At 30.8% G+C, this 22971-nt stretch overlaps 4 protein-coding genes and 1 non-coding gene across 8 annotated transcripts; 2 read left to right on the plus strand and 3 right to left on the minus strand.

Annotated features, from left to right (window-relative positions):
• Positions 1 to 200: 200 nt before the first annotated feature.
• LOC114189139 (nudix hydrolase 15, mitochondrial-like) lies at positions 201 to 1604 on the minus strand. Its single transcript, XM_028077844.2, has 4 exons — positions 1260 to 1604; positions 911 to 1053; positions 620 to 739; positions 201 to 543 (listed from the first exon to the last, which is right to left on the minus strand). The coding sequence occupies exons 1-4, from the start codon at positions 1543 to 1545 to the stop codon at positions 328 to 330; spliced, it is 765 nt and encodes a 254-aa protein (XP_027933645.2). The 5' UTR covers positions 1546 to 1604; the 3' UTR covers positions 201 to 327.
• Positions 1605 to 6136: 4532 nt separating this feature from the next.
• On the minus strand, positions 6137 to 10433 carry LOC114186748 (protein IQ-DOMAIN 9-like). 4 transcript variants are annotated; one of them, XM_028074745.2, is made up of 6 exons: positions 10213 to 10433; positions 9449 to 9562; positions 8560 to 8727; positions 7565 to 7792; positions 6930 to 7043; positions 6137 to 6841 (listed from the first exon to the last, which is right to left on the minus strand). In XM_028074745.2, exons 2-6 carry the CDS (start codon positions 9521 to 9523, stop codon positions 6503 to 6505), a joined length of 924 nt encoding a protein of 307 aa, XP_027930546.2. In that variant the 5' UTR covers positions 9524 to 9562; positions 10213 to 10433; the 3' UTR covers positions 6137 to 6502. The 4 variants fall into 4 exon arrangements, with proteins under 4 accessions (XP_027930546.2, XP_085530447.1, XP_027930544.2 ...); XM_085674321.1 differs by having other exon boundaries at positions 10209 to 10424; XM_028074743.2 differs by having other exon boundaries at positions 10105 to 10228.
• Positions 10434 to 10990: 557 nt separating this feature from the next.
• Positions 10991 to 11064, minus strand: TRNAI-UAU (transfer RNA isoleucine (anticodon UAU)). Its single transcript has one exon. It is a non-coding gene; the product is annotated as a tRNA-Ile (tRNA).
• A 1371-nt stretch (positions 11065 to 12435) lies between these two features.
• Positions 12436 to 13401, plus strand: LOC114188615 (E3 ubiquitin-protein ligase ATL41-like). Its single transcript, XM_028077184.2, has one exon. It carries the CDS (start codon positions 12640 to 12642, stop codon positions 13327 to 13329), a length of 690 nt encoding a protein of 229 aa, XP_027932985.2. The 5' UTR covers positions 12436 to 12639; the 3' UTR covers positions 13330 to 13401.
• A 6172-nt stretch (positions 13402 to 19573) lies between these two features.
• LOC114186582 (uncharacterized) lies at positions 19574 to 22429 on the plus strand. Its single transcript, XM_028074535.2, has 6 exons — positions 19574 to 19838; positions 20043 to 20687; positions 20780 to 20887; positions 21435 to 21592; positions 21675 to 21852; positions 21936 to 22429. The coding sequence occupies exons 2-6, from the start codon at positions 20100 to 20102 to the stop codon at positions 22101 to 22103; spliced, it is 1200 nt and encodes a 399-aa protein (XP_027930336.2). The 5' UTR covers positions 19574 to 19838; positions 20043 to 20099; the 3' UTR covers positions 22104 to 22429.
• Positions 22430 to 22971: the final 542 nt, after the last annotated feature.

Below are 22971 nucleotides of genomic sequence, written 5' to 3' on the forward strand. Positions count from 1 at the left end.
AATACTAAAATTTCACTCTCTTATACATTATGAGTTTCAAAATTCATTTAATGATTTTCATTGAACTTAATAGCTTTCAATAAAAAAAAAGGCTAGATATTCTGCTGAACAAGTTTTTACTTAGTAAATGTTTCTAGATATTCCTGATGCATCCTTTGAAGTAAACAATTGTAATTTATTGATGGCATTCTGCAAGTAGGAATATGAATTCTCCTTCTTAGTACATTTAAACACTTAATCTTGAAATCTGTAGTAGTGAAGTGATGAATATTATTTTAGGATGAACAATTGTTAAGAGCTAAAATATTAAATGTCAAATTCACTGCGTTACACAGTTAAATCACGAGGAAGCTTGAATTTAGGATTCTGCTCCATGAAAGCTGGTGGTCGTTGATACACAACTGATGCTGCCCTTATTAAGATCCCAGCCGTTAAACCCCATATCAGGAATTTTTTATGCTCCATTTCCATTTCGTAGTCAAACAAATGTATCAGATAATTCTCTCCCATCCATTGCATCTTCTCCTCACTCCTCTTTTCATCCTGATTAATATGTATAATGACATTAACTTCTACATGAAAACATGTACATTAGACACAAATAAAACTAAGACTCAACCTTGAGAAACATTTCTAAAGGTGCATCAAATACAGCTTCTACTTCAGCAGGATTCAGAACAGGTTTGAATGCCTTTTTGTCATGAAGAATGCCAATGACAGGAACCACTCTCATGAGGTACTACAAAAGGAGAAAAAAAAGAAGAAAAATATTAACTTTAACTGTATCTATAGTTTTCAAATTATCAATATTCATCTGTCAATCAAGAAATATACAACCACTCAAGATCATGTCATATGATGCTTCAGATCAGTTACTCCAACAAGTAGATGTGTGAAAAAGAGTTTATACCTTAGAGAAAAATGGTTCAAGAACAGTAACAACATCGACAAGTTCAGGGTCCAACCCAATTTCCTCCATTGCCTCTCTCTTTGCTGTGTCCTTATCATCCTTGTCCCCTTCCTCCGCTTTCCCACCAGGCAAGGCCACTTCACCTGCAAAACAACATGCAACACACACAACCCTCATTTCATTCCCTACTGATTCACAGACACTAACATCAAGATCTTTGTTATCACAGCAGAACAACCACATTGCAAATGTAGTTACAATTGTTTGTCTCTGATTTTCTGTAATGCCAAAGATGGCAATGAGCAGTTTGAAAAAAAAGGACAAAACACTTGTATGAAATTGGACTGACCTGAGTAAGTGGAGAGCATGGAAGAGCGCTTGGTGAGTAGCACTCTGAGATCCCCAGCATCTCCTTCAAAGATGCAGATCAAAACAGCAGCTCTCTTGTATCTGAATTCTTCTGTGTTTTGAGGCATTGAGGTGGTTGATTCTGAGTAACTCAGTTCTGAGACAACCTTGTCTTCCATGACGTCATCCAAAATGTCTTCAGGGAATATTGGGGGCTTGTAAAGGCGGAGCCTTTGCGCCAAGTCCAGAAGCCTCTTTGATCTTCCATTGGAGTTTGAACAATCCATGAGCTTGGAGAGAAATACTATCTTCTCAGAATACAAGTCATGAGTGCTAGATAACTCATATCATATATAAGGCCATGCTACACATATATCATCATGTAGTGATATTTGAACTTGTAGAAGTTAATGAAAATGAGGTAGATGGTAGAATGGTACAGGTTCTATGATTGAATGATGTGAAGGAATACCTGTTTTTGGCAACAAATATTAATGTCCTTGATACCATATGAATGGCGGCATCTTTTTGGTCCTACTCCTACCACATTAACCATCTTCATTCTTTATCACTAACAACCAACATTGAATAACTTGTCTCTCCAGTTTCCTGCCAAAAATACAGCTTCATAGGTTTATGTTTATGGTTTATGTTTATGTTTATGCTCTCCTGCACTTATTGGGAACGTCCACACAATGCATATATCTCACACCGCGACATGTTTCTATATTTAACATACTTATATACTGTAGTTCTTTTACATATAAAGGCTTTGAAAGATTAGACACTTCACTGACCTGTATTAGATACTGATATGTTTTGACTAAAATAATGATTATCTTATGAAGTTCTATCAGATTTTGTATTAAGATGTATTTAGCAGTGTGAACATTAAATGATTGTGTGTTTAACGTTCTAATTGTTGGAATCTAACATTAAATAACTTAGAGTAAGTTGAAGTATGCGTGGTTCAGAGGTTTTCGTAGTACTAATATGACATTTATGAGACGTGAGACTTGTTAGTACTGGAATTGATGAAACTAATGAGGCAAGAAGGAATTAAGGGAAATGCTATTTTTGAGGAAGAAAGTATGTCTAAAAGTATCTTAATTTGGCCCTTTTCACCCAATGGCAGGTATGGAAGATCAGAAATGGAAAAATGTTTAATGCAATGAATTGGCAGGTGGTGAAGGAATTAGAAATGAAGTGAATCTTTATTGATCTTGTTAGGTATTAAGATTATATTGTTCCTCTTGTGGAGTTGGGAGGTTCTCTTTGGTACTGTCTCGCATCAAGGGTCAGTTATGAGTCCATATCCAAAATGCCGGTTTTTAATGCAGAACTCTGAGAATTCCATTTCATTATTTATCCAAATTTAATTTAATCACTAATTATTTCTAATGTACAATGTGTCAGTGTTTCAACAATTGAACCACTCTTAAATGGGATTCCATCTTTTAAATAGGAAATGTGTGGTTGGAAGAACTTCTTTATTTGAATTTGCTTTTTGCTTGGATACATTTTAGTGTAAGTACTTAATGACAATGGCGACATATTAGAATTGATTTCACTTTTTATTTTCGTCTTTCGATAATTTTTTATTGTGGTATAAACATCTGTGTAAGGTGCAGTGCGAAATTTCACTTAGTATAGATGAGTTTTAAAGGCAAAATAAAAGAATTAGGATCTTTATTGTGTGTGAATTTCTGTTTAGAAACCTCTTCAAAGTTCTAATGGAAAATTAGAGATAAGATGAAAATATTGTAAGAAAGATCTTGTTGGTAGTAGAAGTAAAAATGAAACCTCAATTTTATTTCATCATGGGAAAAGAAGTGGAAAAAAATCGCAGTCAATTTCATATGGGAAATTTGTGTTACATCATGTTGGAAAATTAAGAATTTGTGATGGAAGGTTAGGTACTGAGACAAAATATGTAACAATGTAAAAGAAAAAAATGTTTAATTAATCGGATAATACCCGTTTTTGTTCAGATGTGTTAGTTTAGTACCCGTTTTTAATTGGTCGAATCTCAACTTTTGAACAAGTGTCTCAATTAGATTCTTTCAGAAAAAAACTATTAATAATGCTAATGCCGTTAACTTTATTCATAACTTTTACAACTAAATTTTAATATAAATATCAATACTTAATTTTGTAAGTTATTTTAAATATTAATATAGTTAACGATGTTAAAAATTTTATCTTAAAAAAATCTAATTGAGACATCTTTTTAAAAATTGAGACTCAATTGACATTTTTTAAAAGCGGGTACCAAACTGACACATTCAAACAAAGGTAGATATTATCCGACTAATTAAACCAAACAAAAAATGTAATTGCTTAAAAAAAGTTTGACAAGCTTGCAACTGTTTTTAAATAATTTTTCTATAATGTTAAATGATTGACTACCATTTAGCATAATCTTAGATACTTGTGTGTATATTAAAAACATAACATATATAATTTTATAACTATGAAAAGAAACTTGAATGAAGAACCACAAAAAGTAAGTTAAACTCTATACAAAAGGTCTACTTGAATATAACTACCAACAGAGTATATGGGATTATATTAACCAGAGATAGTTTGAGTAAGAAATTAAATTAATTAGACATATATTTGTATTCAAAATAAGAACAAATATTTTAGATTAATTCGTTTTCAACTAGAAAACACCTCAATTAATTAATTTGTCTGCTGCCATAATGTAACTCATATTTCAGTGATTATTTAATTTTGATTTAACCTTTGAGTTCACTTGTCATTTTAATTTATTTCTCTTGTTTTAATTTTGTTTAATTAGTAATAATTTCAAAAATAAGAGTCTATTTGAAAGAATGATATTACTTTATGATACTCTATACTTGTGATTTTTTTTAATGAAAAAAAAAATACTAACTCCATTTTATTTGTTATTATAAAAATAACTCATACATAAGAGCCACTACAGGAGTTATTTATAAATAAAAAAAATACTGTTTTAATATAATTTCACAGACATAATTTATTTAAAATAAAAAAAATATTAAACATGAAGTCGTAAATTAAAATAGCATTTTTATTCACAAACAACTCGTGAAACATGATCTAAGTATTTACTAGATAATCTCTTATATAACACATGCAAAAATCTGTTCGTGTCATCTGCTAGTTGCACCGATAAACTTTGTGACATGAATGGGCCCAAAAATAATAAAATTTGGAAAACTAAAAAACAAAAATTCGGAGGGAAAGAAGGATTTCTGGGTCCTATGGTTCCGGCATCAGTTTAAGTGATGATATTTCTTCATAATTTTATAAATGGTTAAATATATTTTTTATTCCTTAACTTTCAGTAAATTTTAGAATTAGTCCATTTCAAAATTTTAGATCAATTTAGTCATTCATTTTTCGAAATACGTAGATTTAATGATTTTAATCAAATTTTGTTATGTTTATTTAAAGTTTCGTACACATTTCAAGATTGTATTTGAATTGTTGACATTGTTTGACATATTTTTGTTTTAATGTTAAGTTAAATACTATTATAAGACGTTTGAAATGTAAAATAAAATTAATAAAATTTGATTAAAATGACTAAATCCAAAAAATGAAGGACTAAATTGATCTAAAGTTTCAAAATAGATTAATTTCAAAATTCACTGAAGTTAAGATACCAAAAACATATTTAAGCCTTTTATAAAACAATGACTTTAATCTATATTAAAACTTATTTAAAAAAAAATTGTCATGCCACCGGAATTGAATAGTTTATCCAAAAAATATTTGATATCACTATTTAAAAAGAATGACAATTTAAATAATTAAAATTTCCATGTATTTTAAACTCTTTAAAAAAATTGAAAATTAAGCTTAGTTCATACTGAAAAAGTGACTCCACCAAAATAATTATAATAAGTAGTGATATTAGGCAATGAAATTAATATATTTTAGGGATAGGGTTACTTTTTAGAGTGTTTTCAAAGCTGTTTTAACAAAAAGAAACATTTAAGAGTAGTTTGAGAGAAGATTATTGGTTCCATGGTTAGACATTAAGATTGAGTGAGGAAGTAGGTCATCACAATTATCAACCATAATTGATCACCTTCGCCTACTACAGCTAATTAGGTACTCTTTCCACCCACCACTATCATGGAGTTGTTGTTCACCAATTATTTTCCACCCGCCATTACTAAATCTCTATTTCATCTTATTTTAAAACTAACATTTTTTTTATAACCTTCTCAGAATTTCAGAAACCATCAATTTCTCTAAAATAAATTAAGCAGCCATATATTTCCTAACTCAATATAATATGCTTGATTAATAATACTCTTTCGGTTCCAAAATTATTATCATTCCATAAATTCAAAATAACATTTATAATGTTTTTTCAATTATATCTTTATACTAGGTATATTAAAGTAACTTTTACAAAACTAATTCAGTAAATTATGATATTTTAGTCTCCAAGCTTAATAATTAATGTTTTCTTAATGATGGTGTGCTCTTATAAAACAACTACTTCCTCTAAACTAAAATACAAACAAAAATAGAAGCAATGTTTGGTGGACTTAAATATAGACAAATTTTAATTTCCTAAACTCTTTCATATTATTGTTTCAAAAATATTTTTATCTTTAAACCTAATCACCATCCTCAATATTTGAGATTAATTTATGAAAGATACCATCTTAGTGAACAAAAACAAGAATATTAAATGAACTTAACTAATATTCTTAATCAATGTGAACATATTTAATTTTGCTTATAATTGAGTCCGGTAGTAATATAGTTATGCGTGTATTATTTGTCTTTACATATAAATAAAAATGGAACAGAAACAATAGCAAGAAGCAATCTGAAAATGGTAATTATAAACCAAGCGGAAGTCAAACATGATCACATCTTGGAAATTTTCTATTACAACATAAAAGAATAGATATATTGTTCTATCTACAATCTGTCTTTTCGTTGAATATACAAGAATGAAAAGAAGAAGAAAATAAACAGAAGCAATCAACAAATCACACCCACAACAGGTCTGTTGACACATTCTCTGCAGTGGTTTGTTTGAATTTCTGTCACACTCGTATGCACAATTGGAAGCAATCCAATAAATAAATAAGTTGGCTTTCTGGTTTACTTTTTATGGATTGTAACCAATTTAAAATCAATTTGAATGTTCCACTCAATTCCACTCAAGTTATCAGAAAAGCTTGATACTTAAAAATTGTGCTCTATCTTTGCCACCTTGTCAAGAACTCACTGCACTTCTTGAATCACAGTTTTCTCGGCAGTTGGTGGATAAGACAATCTCCTAGCTTTTGAATTGGCTTTTGCATTGGCAGAAGGAGGAGTCCCTTTTGCAATGGCTAAAGGAGGTTTAACTGAGACAGGAGTTTTTGGTGTTGATGTGTTCTTATACTTCTGCACCTTACTTGGCTGCTTATGTTGAGCTTTCTCTGGGATGACAGATACGCCGGAGATGCGACTTTCCCAAGGCCGAGCGGCGACCCACCGTTCCTTCCAGCTCCAACCCCAATTAGCCTTGCTAAGTTCATAACTACCTAGCAGTTGGCTCATACTAGAGTTGGCCCTCCACTAATATGATTCATAGTATATGCATGTCACTATCAGTTGGATAAGGTAATACAACATATAGAGACATTCCTAAGACTAACAAACCTACCTGATGGGAAAAGGCATATGCCATGGCTCTTTCGCGCTTAACTGCTGCTTCTTCCCTCTGATGTATCTTTCCAAGGGTTTCCTCCATGGTTGCAGAACCACCTGACCATTCAACCTGCAATTTATGCTATCTAGTGCTCAGAACAAGACTAACTGAATTATGTTCAAAGAATGTTATGTATCCAGTGAAATATTTGGGGAGTGTAAACTACTCATTCATGGTAGCAAATTTAGAGTGTCTCCGGAATTGATTAAGTAATGTTCGATAAAAAAGTGTATAGAGAAGGCAACATTCCAGGAAGAGCATAAATTTCCCGGAAAAATAGAGACACAACTAATAATTTTTTCTCACCACTATGAAATAATCGAGATAACTAAAATACATCAATAGGCTCTTCATCAAATAAACAGATAAAAATTCAAATTCAGTTAGTGGCAGCATTGGTAGTAGATATGGCATTTTTTTAACCAAAATAATGTGACAGTTGACAAGTAACCTTTTCACTTAAACATGGAGTTAGAAGTTAGATCTAAGCTCTGTGCGTACGAGAAAACTTTTAGGTTCACAAAAATGGCCTCTAAAAAAAAATTAAGACTGAAACAAACTTAAGAAAATGACGGCAAGCTAAAGATTACCTCCAGATCATGAAGTTTTGCTTCCAGTTTTAGTTGAGACTCTAGTTTCTTCCTCCTGATCCTGTCTTCTGTTACCATACATATTCGACGATCTCTGATCTCGGCTTGAATCTTGCTCCATGAGTGAAGGTATGTTATAGCTGTACTGGCTTGCTTTTTAACAGAGAAACCTTCTGTTAGGATCTTCAGTTTTGAAAATCCTTTCACGCGCCGTAAAGCCTTTCTAGCCTGGACAGTTTAAAAGTCAGAGTTCCAAAATACACACCAGCCAAATATACTAACACATGTTTGAAATATAGTCAGAAATTTACATCTGAAATACTCTATCAGCAAGCATATTAAGACAAGAATCATCAAGAGTTGATTTTAAGAGGATAGTAAAAGATTTACCATTCATGTTTGTTTTGAAGAAGTATGTCATGCAGTTATATTTAATGTAAAGGAAAAAGGTGTCAAGACAGAGATAAAATGTCACTCTTTGCTCATAACAATGGGAGAATCTAAAAATCCAGTTTGCCCGTAACAGTATGAAAAATAATGAATCTCCGATCTCACAAACAACTTAGTTTTGTGAAATTCTGAAAATAGGGTCCATTGAACCCTTGCCATCATAACGTTTTAATTAAATTCTTTAGCACTTAAGAACACAGCAGATTTGATTTAATGACATTTTGCACTAGATGTAGCTTGAATGATACCACTAGTGTGTGTAAACATTGTGATTTAATTCCACAGTATTATGTACACTCTGCAATATTTTTGTTTGTCTGTAAACAAAAACTCAGTAATCATACATCACTCTGATGTCATCAGAAATCTGGCATACGAGCAATACAATAACGATACAGTAGTATATAAGCATCGACAACAGAAAAATGAAATAATATATACAGAAGTATGATTGCTAAAAATGATCTATAAAAAAGGTCAGACTAGAGTTATCATGTACATATACTATTAAAGAACCTCTCTGCAAATTTTTCAACTGAACAAACCTTATAAGCTCGGAATGCAGTCTGGATCCTTGTTGCAGCAATAGTTTCAACTGACACCCCAGGTGAAACAAGGTTTTCACTTTTAATACCATTTGCTAAATCACTAGACTCTTTCCCGGTATAATTGTTTGACTTTGATGCATTTAGTTTCTCTTGAGCTAAGATACCCTGTTACAAAATGTGGGCAGACAGAGAGAAATATTCTGGTTACAATGGTTCATGGAAAATATCTTGAAATACTTGATAACAAAATGGTATTTCTACAGCCTAACATAAACAAAGCAATTAAGTTTTCGTAAACAACATTACTGTACATCATATGTATGATCATTCCAAACTCAGATAAAATATTGTTTAAAAAATAACTACATCAACTTGGAGGTGTATTGCAGTCAGAAATATTGAATGACCTTATAGTTTATAGAAGGCTTCTAAACTAACTAATAGCAACAAAGTACTGGACAATATGCTAGTCATTTAAATTATAGAAAAGGCCTTAAGATTCATTTTCGTAACAACTTAATGATAATAATAAGTTATTTTCATATGCACTCCTAAAGAGTTAAACTTATCCAAGTACTTATATCATAAAATAAATCCAAATAAGTAGTAAATAAGTTCTTCCAAACAGACCCTGAGTCTGGGTCTAGAGCCAACTTACTACAGCTTTGTCCTTTATTGGAAATGAGAACTACAATTATAAAAAGGCTCATCTCTATATGACGTGGTAAATAATTTAAGATAAAAGGGCATCAAAGCTCAAATTAATTAAATAGTTTAGGAGAATAATGGATATGGGAGGTTTAAAATCAACAAATTGACATTTCTGCAATTTAATCCTTGCAAGGATTAGAAAAAAAGACTACAAATGATAGGAGGTGCATTGTACCTTTGCTTTCTTTGATCTGTCTTTCTTTGATTTTCTTAAGCTAATTATCGTCTTAAACCAATCGCCTGAACCCATTCTTGATGTGAAGTAACTAATTTCAAAATAACATAAACCCTGGGAATATACCAAACATTAGCATCTTATCTCACCCTCCATTAATACACATTTAGCATGATATTCTTAATTATAAGAGATTCACACAAAACAAAACCGAGTAAGAAGATAAACGAAGGCCTTAGACAGTTAGACACTAGACTTCTGAACATTAGTCTATGTAGAAATACACGATTTCAAAGCTTGATAAGGGAATGTGGTGTATACGTTGTTTGTAATAAAATCCAATACATATATTATATTCAACCAGTGAAAGATTATGTCACAAATATAGCATAGTATGGATCGGAACAGAAATCATAGCATGATCATAAAAGCTTACAACGATTTCAGACACTACAAAAAGAAAGCAGTAAATTGGACATATTGAATCTAAATGTAATGAAAATATAAGACATGCCGTAAGAAGTGATATAAAAAAAATAAACTCTTTTTTTTTTTGCATTCCCAGCAATAATACCAGCCATGTCATCGAAATTTACAAGAGAAATCAAGAGAAACTGATAATGTGATACATCAAAAACATAGATCAACAGCTGAACCTCTGAAAAACAAACGGGGAATATGTCCAAAACGAGCATTGAAATGGGTTTCCCGGCATCACAAAAGAAGAAACAAAAATGCAAGTGGGGCGAGAATGACAGGCATACCAGAGAAGTTCGAAAGGAGACTCCTTTTCTTTCCTGAAGTGGCAACGGATCAATGGGGGTTGGGGAAAATGATATATTAGTGTAGAAGTAAAGAGGAAGAAAAGGAGAAAAAGAAGGGAGAGAGAGTGAGCAAAAGAATAAAAGGTGGGTGTGAAATGTGGATTGCCATGGCCCAATACCAGCTTTAATTCTCTCATAACGTATAAGGTGAGTGAAAGATGAATGTAAGTCCAAAAATGAAATAAATATAAAAAAGGAAAAGACTTTATGTATGTGAAAGCGACGACCGACGAATACATGAAGATCATGAGGTGAGGGTAGTCTTGCGCTATTGCCCTAGACAGGTCCACACAGATATTATCGTAATATAGCATACATAGTTGGTTGGATTTTTGGAGAACTCGACAAGGAATCCTAAAATGACACCACAACAAATTTTCCCAATGTTTTCATCTTCACGCTTTGCTTCCTTGCCTCTTTTATTCAATTTGTTTTATTACAATTATTTTATCCAGCTATATATATATCAAATAAATATTCAGGAATTCGCTCGTACTACTAGTGGAATTTATTTTATATTATTAAAGATTATTAGTATATGAATGGTAACGGCAAAACAGATAGATAGAGAGAATTTGTTGAGGGATCATCTGGTACAGGCAAGTCTATTAGATCCTTAAATTAAGGCTCCAACGTGTAAGTTTGGCGGCCGTTGGTGAAAAATCAACTCATGACAGATAGGAACCATAATAAAAAAATTAAAAATAAAACATAAAACTGGTCCCGGCGAGGCTCGAACTCGCGACCTCCGGCTCATAAGACCAGCGCTCTAACCAACTGAGCTACGGGACCGTTTTATTAATATATTTTGAAAAACCATATTTATACTTTGTCATAATTATACTTTTGTCATCATTCTTTACATAATTATTTGTCATTTATTCTTGTTAATTATGTTCATATGCATGTATATTTTTTAAGAAAACTTTAATGAGAACGAAACAAAATATTATTACTGAAAATATAAATTAAAGTCAAACAAATATTATTTAAATGTGTTCTATTAAAACTTGTGATAAAAAAATTAATTACATTTGTGAATAAAGAAAATGGCATTTAATGAATATTATATTCATACCTACTTTCGTTCTGGTTGGAAATTGGAGCACGAGGAGTCTCCTTCAAACACTTGTAATGACTTAATGGTGATACTATCAAATTTTTTTTTCAACGTAGAATACTTTGTGCACTACTTTCTTAAGAAGGTTATCTCTTTTACAACTCTCACATTGAAATTTCTGTTTTCTACATTGCTTAAGTGGCCCTAGAAACAGACATCACATTACACCCTTTATTCTCAAACTTTTTTTTCTTCTCATGCTTTACCATTAATTAGCTTCAGTTTTAAATATAACAAATCCTCATTTCATAGATTTCTATTTTGAAATATCATATTTGTCTTCTAATTGATTTTGCTCGGTTAACTTTCTTTATTTAATTTTAAATGAAGTAAGTTTATTTTTGTGGTTGTTTTTTATAGTTTTCAATATTCTACCCAAAATTAAAAAAGTCAAGTTATACTCAAAATAAAACTCATTCGTTCTTTCTTTAAATCTTAATTATCTGTATATTTTTTATATTTAATTATACTTTTTCTGCTATACTTTAAACCACGCGTGATTTGATACTTCAACTGATTGTTCCACTTAATTATCATAATTTGGCCTTCTATGTTTGAATTGTTTGCATTTAATTCTGATAAATTTCCAATCATTAAAAGTTAGTGCGTCTATAAAATATATTTTAATTATAGTTAGAACATATAATTTCAAGTAAAATAGAGAATTTCATTTTTTTTAAGTGAGTTGTTGATTACAAGTTACTTAATATATATTTTGATGCGTAAGAACTTACCCGTCTTGCTGATAATCTAATTTATGATCTTAATTTAAATTCAACTTTTGCTTCTAAACAAAAAATATCGATGATAATTAAAATATTATTCTTTTTACTAAAAAGTACACTAAATGTCAACTATTTAATTAAGATTTCATCAGAGGACAACTATTAAGGTTAACCATTACTTTAATAGGAATCTAACTTTTCAATTAATACACATAAGCAGTTTTTTCTAAAGTGAAGAACAACTCAAAAACTAAATAAATTTCTTGATTGAAATTTAGCGTTTAATGTAGTTAGAAGTCTACCGTTGTCCCTATAGATCAATTACTCCAAACACCCAAGAAAACAATTTGTTGCGCCAAAGTCAATAAGATTGACAGAGACAAATTTAAGATTCAAAGGAAATGGTTCTACTTTTCGTGTTTCAAAGTTTATTTTTTCTCACCAGTCATTTCATTTTGAAGCCGTGGAATGTGTTCCGTATAAACACCATCAATTAACCCAAACCATTGAAATCAAAGAAGCATGGGTTCCAAAGACAAGCATGAAGATGAAGAATCACTTAGTATAGGCCTAAAGGTGATGCTAGCAGCAGCTATCTCTTTATTTGGTATGATCTCAATAATCATCATCTTCCATTTTAGTATGAAATATTTCATCATACGGCAACGAAGGAGACGCCAAAACGAGCTTCTTCACCAGATCACCACCCAGATTGCACCGATTGATGTGAGTTCTGTGGAGGCACGCAACCCTGGACTTCAAACTTCCATCATAGCCTCTCTGCCTAAACTTTTGTACAACCAAACGGAACAGTTCAAGCAAGGTGAAGTGATAGAGTGTTCGGTTTGCCTAGCCACTGTTACTAAGGATGCAATTATCAGAGTGCTACCAAATTGTAAGCACATTTTTCATGTTGATTGTGTTGATAAATGGTTTAATTGTAACTCCACATGCCCAATTTGCCGCACTGTGGTTGATCCAAAGGTGGCACCAGAAGAAGAAGATGGTGATTTAGGCACAAGGATCCAGCAAGTCCAACCCACAGCACCACCTGTTGTGGATGGTGGTGAGGTGCAAGATGGAACTGAAATGGAGAAGGTGGGGTGTTCAGGTTTGAGAATTGGATCTTTCCATAGGATGGTTAGTAACAGGGAAAGATCAGGGAGGAATCACAGTTGTGATGGATCTACAACAGATATAGAAAGACACTGAATTAAGTAGTTTTGTATTGCTAATTTTCTCCTTGGTTTGGAGAAGCATTTATATGGGGTGTGTTGGATTGTTTATCTATTTGTGATTGCTGTGTATTTCTGTTTGTTGTTTGAGGGATAAACTATATAAATAATATTATTTTACGTTTGATAGGTTAGTCCTATTTAACTGTTTGTGGGAGTATAAATTAATAGGTTAAATGTTTTTTTTTCTTTAATTTTTCGTGAAATTTGGAATTAGTCTTTTTTCAAAATTTTAGATTAATTTAATCTTCATCTTTCGAAATATGTGAATTTAGTCTTTTTAACCAAATTTTATTAGGTTTATTTGACATTTCAAACGCGTTTGATAATAATATTTGACTTAACATTAAAACGAAAATGTATCAAATAGTATAAACAACTCAAATATAATCTTCAAATGCGTTTGAAACATAAAATAAATTTAACAAAATTGGAAAAATGGAATTAAAAGATTAGATCTACGTATTTCAAAATATGAATGACTAAATTAATTAAAAGTTTAAAAAAAAAATCTAATTTTAAATTTTTGTGATAGTTAAGAAACAAAATCATATTTAACCCTAAATTAATTAGATTAATAGGCAACCAAGATTTGTTTTGTTATGAGAAATTCATAGCGGAAAACCTAAATAACCATCAGATAAGAAAATATGTTACATAACATGAATGACATAACAAAAAACACTTAATCATGTGGTCCGGTAAATATCAGAATCTAATTGATAAATTTATCACAATGTTGAAAGAAACAACTTTATATTTTCTCTTTTAATCTTTCTGACTGATAGCTCTTTTATCAAATGAAAACTTAGACAGACATTACCTTGTTTTTGTTGCAGATTTAATGTGAAATTTTCACATTTAATAAAAATAATAAAATGAATAACATATAATTAAAAAATTTATTGTCATAAAGTTTTAAATCAATTGAAGTGTCTTTTAGTTTCTTTTGTATAAATTTATTGTAGTCAAATTTATATTGTGTTTATAAAATATATATATTAATTAGGCAAATGATTAAAATAAATTTACAAGTCTTGCATTAGAAGACAAATGGAAAATTTGGTCCAAAGCACATTTCTTTCACATGATTCAACCTTGCATCCAATAGGATCAATCTAATGTGTAGAAGAAAACATGTTAAACCTATCCAACACGCTATAAGAAAACCATAAGATTACATACCTTAGTTTATTTTATTCTCATATCTTTACGAGGAAATTTTTAGATGTACATTTCAATGTTGCTGCTATTTGCTTTAAAATTAATTGTTAAAGTATATGTACATGTGTTCACGTATATTTATGTTAATAAAATTATTTTTATTATAATAATAATAATTATACAATAAAAATAAATTTTGTAATTTTATTATAAATCATTTTTGTTTATTTTGTATATAGTTTTATAATTAAAAAGTAGTTAAATGTAAAAAAGTGATTAAGTCGGAAAAAATGTAAAATTTAAAAAAGGTATTACTTATAAAGTAAGATTGATAAAATAATTATTTTTATTTTAAAAAGATATTAATTTAAAGGAAAATTGGAAAATAAATGTTGAAACAAAATTTCTTCATATATATATATATATATATATAATATAGTATATATATATATATATATATATATTATATATATATATATATATATATAGATATAGATATTATAGATATATAATTGTTGATTTTTAATTTTTTTTATAAATAATTAAAGTGTAATTTGTTACCGTGTGACCATATAATTTGATTGATACATATCACACTCATGATATAATTTATGTAAAATTATTAGCTTACTTTTTTCTGCGTGTGCATGTGTAGATTGTTATGGTCATTACATTACACAGGAATATGACTATGATACCCCTTTTAAAAAAAGAATTTCCTGAAGGCAGAAGCCTTACTTCTTTTACCCTCACTTCTCAACTCCTCTACAACCAGCAACCTCTTAATCCCTTTTCTTTGCTGCTGTCACTTCTCACTAATACATCCTTTCAATACTCAGATTCAAGAAGGAGTGACCCACAGGAACATCAGTGACTCCCTCCCTTAAACCTCCATTCTCCTAGGTAGGTTTCTTTTAAAATTGGGTTCGGTTCCAGCTAGAATCCTCTAGTTACTCGCTGATTTCTGAATCTAATCACGAAATTTTTTCTTCTCCATGTCGTTGTGATGAATTCCTCTAGGTTAAGCTGAAAACTCTGCTGTCTTGTAAATCTGCTTGAGTCCACCAATTAAAGTCTTGGCAAAAAGGTAAGGAAAGCTAACTCTGTAACTCATTTTGATGTGAATTGTGTTTGTGAGTGTTTTAATCGAATGATTGCTTGTTTAATTGGTGTTTGAGACTGCTGATGTGTGTAATTGAGTGGGGGATGTTCTTGAGCGAACTTGCATGTGCAGAACAGGGATGATTTCCTGGTAGTTTCGCCTAGGCGAGATGGTCTCGCCTGAGCGAAAATACCAGAAGCTCACCCCTGTTATTGTGTGAAATCTCGCCTAGGCGAGCTGGGGTCGCCTGAGCGAGATAATATCTCGTCTAGGCGAGCCAGTTTAGCCTGAGCGAGAGTTCGCCCAGGATTTGTAATTCGCCTCTGTATGGTGTCTCGCCCAGGCGAGATCAACTCGCCTAAGCGAGATAGACTCTCTAGCTTAGGCGAGACTCTCTAGCCTAAGCGAGATCCCCTGCAGAAGTTAGCTTTCTCACTGTTTGGCTTACATGATGCTATGTTGATTGCTTTAAAATGATGATAGTTGATCTTGTATGTGATCTTTATGCACGATAGACTGTGTGATGGAATTGAGTGCGAAATTGATGTGAATGGAAATATGTTGGAGTTAGGATCTCAAGGGAAGTCCTAAGGAATGTGGTTTTAGTGAATGTAAGGGGCATGAGGACTCAGATTGGTGACATCCTGACGCTCCTAGTAACCATTAAGACTCACGTAGAGTATGATGGATTACGTCGGGGGGAGTAGCAGGAGGTCCTGGTCTATGATTCCGATCCATCATAGAGGTGATGGGATTTACCTTGAGAGTGGTTGGGTGAATACCCCTTGTGCCTAAAACTCTGCAGAGTTTAGGAACCATCTCAGGTGCAAGTCACCAAGAGCTCCAATGCCACTTACATAATCCGGATATCGAGTCTAGAATGGCGTTTGGTGTTATAGTTGGAATTAGTTGGATGATTCTTGATAGACTGTTTAATGAATCCTGTTTTTCTGCCTTAACATAAAATAAATTGCATGGTTACTCTTTATTCAAGTTAACTTACCCTTCTAGTTTCTATGGCGTGTTTGTGTGTGTCTTCTACCTTTGCAATGATAGTCTCGTTTGGATGGCGTGAGCAGATAAACGTGCAGGTGAGGATACACCCTCCGGGACGTGAGAGGATTGCATTAGACGTACCAGTAGCATATGTGACCCTTTTCTTTCTTTTGCTTGACTGATCGGGTATTTTGTAATCCCTTTAGTCGTGTATGGGCAGTATAGGTTGATCAGTGTACTTATGGTTATTTTTGAGGATGACTGTATTGCATAGTATTGGCCTATGTCATCATTCGCTTCTGAATTACAAAAATTTAAATGTTTTGTTTAATAGTTTAAAAACTATGAAAACGGGATGTTACAATGACCGTCGTGAGTAAAATATATTTTTTCTAGTATAATTGGATGGAATGTTAAAGAAAGATTTTTATCTATTTATATAGTTCAATAAGAAAATTCAATTCAATTGCAATCTAAAAAACTACAAAATTTAGTAAAATCAACTAATATATAAATATTTTTATTTGTTAGGATTCTACTTTCTTAATACTCTAAAAAGATGGTTAAAATAAACTTAAAACATTAAATGTCATTGATACCAAAAAGAATCTGGGATCGAATATTCATTATAACCATTCTTTAAACTTTTTATTCTCAATTAATTCACATGTTAAATTAAATATATTTTTAAATTTGTATTCAAAGGAATTTGTAAGTAATTATAATTTTGTAATAAAATAATTTATTTTAAATAAATATATAAATCTATACAATTATAAAGAAATGTTGTTAAGAATTTATTTCTAGAAAAATATAAAACAGGATGAGAATTTACTCTTTCGCGAAAAGAAAGTTGTATTTGAACAATAGAATGATCTATTTGGAAAAAAAAAAGATGATTTACTCAGGTCAATACAACTAAAAAGTAATGTATGTCAATAAAAAGAGTCATAAAATATTTATATTTTTTCTTCACAACTTTTATTAGAAATGAATTAAATAAAATGAATCTAAAATAATTTATTAAAAATATATCCTCATATAAATTATATAAAGTGATTGTTAGGATTTGTACTTTTTTCGAATTAGTTATTATTATTTTTGTCCTGAAGATATATTTCTTAATGAACCGATCTAAGTAGATGTTAATTAATAATGTTTTTAAATCTGTTTTTCACATGAATTTATTTCTTTATTAGCTAAATTAAAACATAACTCACAGAATTTAGAAAACCAAAAGTAATAATAAGACGTTTGAGTTAAATATCAATAGTTAAAATTATAAAGAATTATATTCACCTATAGCATATATTAAGTGATTGTTAAGATCTTAACTATTATTTTTATAATAAATTATTATTATTTATACTCTACCCTTCAAAATTTACATTTTCATGAGGCAAATTTAGAAATATATTAGTAACTTTAATATTTTATTTTGCATGTATCTTTAACATTTTCTTACACGAATTATTGGAAGTAAAGAAAATATCTCACAGAATTTTGGAAGTAAATAATTGCTGTTGATTTAACATGATAGTTTGAAAACTTTAATTTTAGAATAAACTAATATGGATGACCTCGAGACTTACATATATAATTAAACTACACGATATATATATATATATATATATATATATATATATATATATATATATATATATATATATATATATACTAATAACCATTAATAAATATATTTAATTTAAGTTAATAATATAAATTTTAGTTTAATTTAAGTTTGAAATAAAATTCTTTAAATTTCATATTTCAACTAATAATATTTTTAAAATAAAAAAAAATACAACAAAAAGAACAAGAAAACCTGTCAAAAGTTGTATAAAACAGAACTCCAGACAAATCATACATACAAGAAAAAATATTAATTTTTCTAGAAAAAAAGGTTTGGAAGAGGACTTGTGTCAACTATTAGTAACTATTAGAATTGTAGTTTTTTTAGATTAAAAAATCATATATAGTATGTAAATTATTCTTATTTATACATTTTCTACTCAAGTTATACTTTTTAATGAGTTAAATCTAGAAAGATATTAGTAATATTTTTTTAATATATATTTCACATAGCTTTAATTATTTGATTCCGCTATTTTTTAAATTAAAACAAAACTTATAGAAGTTATAAAACAAAATGTAATAATAACAGTTCATTCGAATATTAGCTACGTGTAGAAGAAAATCCATACATGAAATTATAACCAAATATATGAGCATATAAAAGATATATCAATTGATTTTTAAGATCTTAGCAATTAACTTTCTGATGAATCTATTATTTATACTTTGTATATTTTTGAATCAGCCAAATCTAATAACATATCAGTTTCATATTTTTGACATTATTTTCTCAGTATCTAGAAAATATTTAGCAATAAAAATAAGTATCTTTTGGTAATAAAACGTCTTAAATACTTTCCTTACAATAATTCTTTGACAAATTACTTTAGTTTTACATATTATTACCAAACATTAAGAAATAATGTTTGTTTGGAAGAGGATAAATAAAGATTTTCTTAAATCTCATAACTGAAAAGGCTAAATCTAAATTTAAAGAAAAAAATTACGGAAAAATTTGAGAGAATAAAGTATATTCAAGATCTGAAGTTAGTTACTGCATGATCCTTTTAATGAATTTGTTTTAATTACATTATATTGACTTAATAAAAATCCTGTAACTATTGATTGATTATGTATATTAATTATATTATATTTGAATTTTTTTAGGATTAGTGTTTTAGATACTTAATTAGTATGGTAATCACGGTAATACTGAACAGAAACTTGAAATCTTAGCTGAATAAAATTAAAAATCAAATGGGAAATTTATCTCACCAAAAAGGAAAAGAAAAAAAAAAAAACTATAAAATGCACGCACGCAAGAACGGGCTATGGAAAATATAGCAAGTTAAGGTTTTTACGTGCATTTAACAGTACTACAAAATTCACTGAAAAATCCCCTAAAGCTTAGCTTTCCTGTTGAGAAGACAAAGCAGAGTGAGGGAGAAAAACAAGGGCGAGGAAACCGAGAATGCAAGAAAGATTCTGATGAATGCATGGATTTCCTCGCTTTCAAAATTGTTTTCTCTTCGACATTCAAAAGGGTATGAGAAAATCCCGCGAACACCTTTAGATATTACTCACTACATACTAAGATTTTCCTTTTGAAGACGACGAAAAGATTTACTGTTCTTAATTATTGCACCAAGGTAGTAACCACATTTCTTGTATACTCGAGATTTTCTTTCCATGTATGTCGCTATTTGTTCTTGAATGAATATTTTTTATTTGCCCTTTATGGATTATATTCTGTGATCCTTGCATGGATGATTTGGATCTTTTTTGAATTCTGTATATCTCTGAAATGTGTTTAAATACATTTTGATTGTTTGGATTTCTCATTATGAGATCAGATGCATTTGCATGGGTGAAATTGAAGTACGAGGAGAGAAGACATATAGAAGTTGAATATGTGCAGCAATTCTTGCAACAGTGTTTGTGGGTGTGGGAGTGGTGTGAATGTTGTTAGTAGCATCTGGAGTTCTGGTTTAAAGAAACAGCAGAAACGTCCCAGAGTGCCAAAAAGAGGACCTGGTGTGGCAGAACTTGAGAAGATCTTGAGAGAGCAAGGAGGCGGAGGCGGAGGCGTAGACATAACTACTGAAAAGGGAGATTCAGAGGGATTTCCATCTTTTGTGTCTCGTCCTTCTTCATCTTTAAATTTCCATCCATTGCAACCTTCAACTACAACATCAAGAACTACTCCACCAAGCAATTTGGCTACTAATGTTTCTTCTGCCCCAATATTTGATCATCCCACTACACTTGAAAGACTAGAAAGAAGTGGTGGATCTGGTCTTGTTTCTCCTGAAAAAGAATTGAAAGAATTGTTTCCCTTGAATCTTAATTCATGTAAGTCTAATTTGAACATCAATGAACCGATTGATGGAAACCGATATGATTCTGCCAGTTCCCCTTCCAGGAATTTATCTGCTGACTGGCCTTATGCAAAAGTTCAGCACATAAACAATCACTACTCTGCACCTATTACTTCTATGGTAAATTATTACTTCCTGGAATTGTTTTTTTTGTCACTTTATATATGTATGTGTGTAAATTCTCACCGGATATGCATATAATTTCTATGCAGACAAATCACCGTGGGACCTCAACAATCGGGCCTCAAAATCAACCAGAGCTTCCTTCAAACCAAAGTTTGTGTTACAATTACACTTCTAGAGTACCAGAAGAACAAAATGTAATCTTTCCTCGTAAGCAACCTTTATATTAAATTATAAACATCTACCAGATTATGCTTGCATTTGTTTTACTTTGCTTTCTAATGCCGTCAATTCTACTCTCACAGTATTGCTACAACATCTAAAATCAGTAATTAGACGTGAAAAATTGATAAACAATTGAATTTCACAGTATATGCTTTCTTACTTTGAGTTTTTCAAAATATTTGACAAATTGCTGAATTTTTATTTGCATGGTTGGGTAAAGCAAAATACATAAATTTTGACAGATCTAAAAGCAGATTTCTTATGGCATTAATTTGGTGCGTGTGGAGCTCATTTATAAGCTATTGAGGTCATAAACATGTTTTTGTTTTGTTATAAGAGCAATTCATAGATATGTACTTTTATCATAAACCCTTAAAAATAAAGAAGTTGTATTATGAATGGAATTTAATTTTATATAGGGAAGGCCTGTAACAATACTGCAAAGTGAAGATTTCTCTGTTCACCTCAAATATAATAAGAATATTGCACTTTTATGCTGACAACCAATATGTTTCGTAGGTTGGCATGAAGAGATCTCACACTTCAGCCTTGGAAAACTCTCTGATTCCGCCATCGAATTTCCATGTTCTTCCAAGTTTTTCACATTACAATAGACATCATCAATCATCCATAAATGATAGTCATGGTGGTTTCAATTCCAACAAGGAGTGCTATAAGTAATTACTCCTTCTGTCATCCCCTGCTTTTGCCAAAATTCTTCGCTTCTCTTGTTCTCTTACCAACTCTTGCCTTTCTCAGGGATGCCAAATGGGGTAGCACTTTGGAGCTTAGTAACACAAGATTCAACTCTGAAATGACAGTGCCTGGTCATGCAAATTTCCCACCATTTGTAACTCCTGAAGTTCCTTCACCTCCCATGCATTTGTTTTCAGGTGTTATTTCAAAGGGGAATGCGCTACCCGGCCATGTTTGTGAAGTAAGTTGCTAGCTGTTTTAGAATGTCCAATATTCTTTACTCTTTTGTTTGTCTTGGTGAATATTGTTGTTTCTCTTTTTAAGGATAAAATAGACTCATGCCAACATTCAGAATCGAGCGAACCAAATCCTAGACCTTTCTATAACTTCTTAGAAGTGGAGGACTCAGAGATGACAGACAAAATGAGTGGGGAAAATCATGGGGGACGTGAAGCAGGAAGATTTGGCATTGATCTGAACTTGAAGCTATGAATTTGTGTTTGCAAATCTCAAAGAATGGCAAGCTCTGATGAAGAAAAGAGAACAGTTTCCGAGTAATGGTTGGAGAAGAAGTTACCCGGGATATGCATACTTGTCATAGGATTTTCATTAGATAGTTTGGGTGGAAGATTATGCATACCGTTTGATTCATTAAAATCAAGAGATGCTTCTTTGCATGGAATTTTCATTTAACTTAATTCAGTTGTTCAGTCTTTTTGACGTTACAGTCATTTAAGTTATGTTTGTCGAAATTGTAGCTTAAGAAGTTACTTCAAAATGAAAGTTTAAAGAAGAGATTTGGAGATTTAAATAATACCTTGTGCTCACATCTTGACATGGTCGAATTTTTGGTTTGGATGTTCACGTGGGTTTTATTAGTAATGTGTTCATTTGAGACACTAGTTTTGTGTTTGGACGTGTTTTGATAGTTGATTTGAAATCCTGATATGTGGCTAAGTGAAAAATTGTTGGTGTCTTTTGTCATTAACTTTGGGCTAAGTATTGACTATTTTGTCGTTGGGTTGAGAAAAAAAACTAGGTTGTTTAACTTTTGTACTTTTATTTAGTTTTTCATATAAATTATTTTTACACAAGTCATTCTTAATGAAAAACATGAGTATTTGGACTCTGTATATAAGCACCAGAAAGAGTTAATGACATTATCAGTGAATTGATTTCTGTAACTTAAACGTTGTAGTTGTTTTTAAAGTTATCTGGTGCTCCTAATTTGATTTTAATATACGATGATATTATTTACATTATATAATTGCATTAAATTTGCACAAAATGATAATATTTTCAAAATTGGGTGGCATAACCAAAATGGTATATCTATATTCTCAAATAATTAATATTTTTT

Source organism: Vigna unguiculata, chromosome 6, assembly GCF_037176805.1.
Source record: "Vigna unguiculata cultivar grain cowpea cultivar isolate G323 ecotype 2 chromosome 6, ASM3717680v1, whole genome shotgun sequence".
NCBI classification, from domain to species: Eukaryota; Viridiplantae; Streptophyta; class Magnoliopsida; order Fabales; family Fabaceae; genus Vigna; species Vigna unguiculata.

Bases quoted from the DNA above. Each gene is read 5' to 3' on its own strand.
- LOC114189139 (XM_028077844.2), bottom strand. From the start codon at position 1,545: ATGGATTGTTCAAACTCCAATGGAAGATCAAAGAGGCTTCTGGACTTG. The intron at 1,054-1,259 runs GTCAGTCCAATT...GTTGTTTTGCAG, and splicing joins CATGCTCTCCACTTACTCAG to GTGAAGTGGCCTTGCCTGGT. The intron at 740-910 runs GTATAAACTCTT...CTCCTTTTGTAG, and splicing joins TTGAACCATTTTTCTCTAAG to TACCTCATGAGAGTGGTTCC.
- LOC114186748 (XM_085674321.1), bottom strand. From the start codon at position 10,409: ATGAGAGAATTAAAGCTGGTATTGGGCCATGGCAATCCACATTTCACA. The intron at 7,793-8,559 runs GTTTGTTCAGTT...TAAACTGTCCAG, and splicing joins CTGCATTCCGAGCTTATAAG to GCTAGAAAGGCTTTACGGCG. The intron at 6,842-6,929 runs GTAGGTTTGTTA...GAATCATATTAG, and splicing joins CATATGCCTTTTCCCATCAG to TGGAGGGCCAACTCTAGTAT.
- LOC114188615 (XM_028077184.2), top strand. From the start codon at position 12,640: ATGGGTTCCAAAGACAAGCATGAAGATGAAGAATCACTTAGTATAGGC.
- LOC114186582 (XM_028074535.2), top strand. From the start codon at position 20,100: ATGTGCAGCAATTCTTGCAACAGTGTTTGTGGGTGTGGGAGTGGTGTG. The intron at 20,688-20,779 runs GTAAATTATTAC...ATTTCTATGCAG, and splicing joins CTGCACCTATTACTTCTATG to ACAAATCACCGTGGGACCTC. The intron at 20,888-21,434 runs GTAATCTTTCCT...TATGTTTCGTAG, and splicing joins GAGTACCAGAAGAACAAAAT to GTTGGCATGAAGAGATCTCA.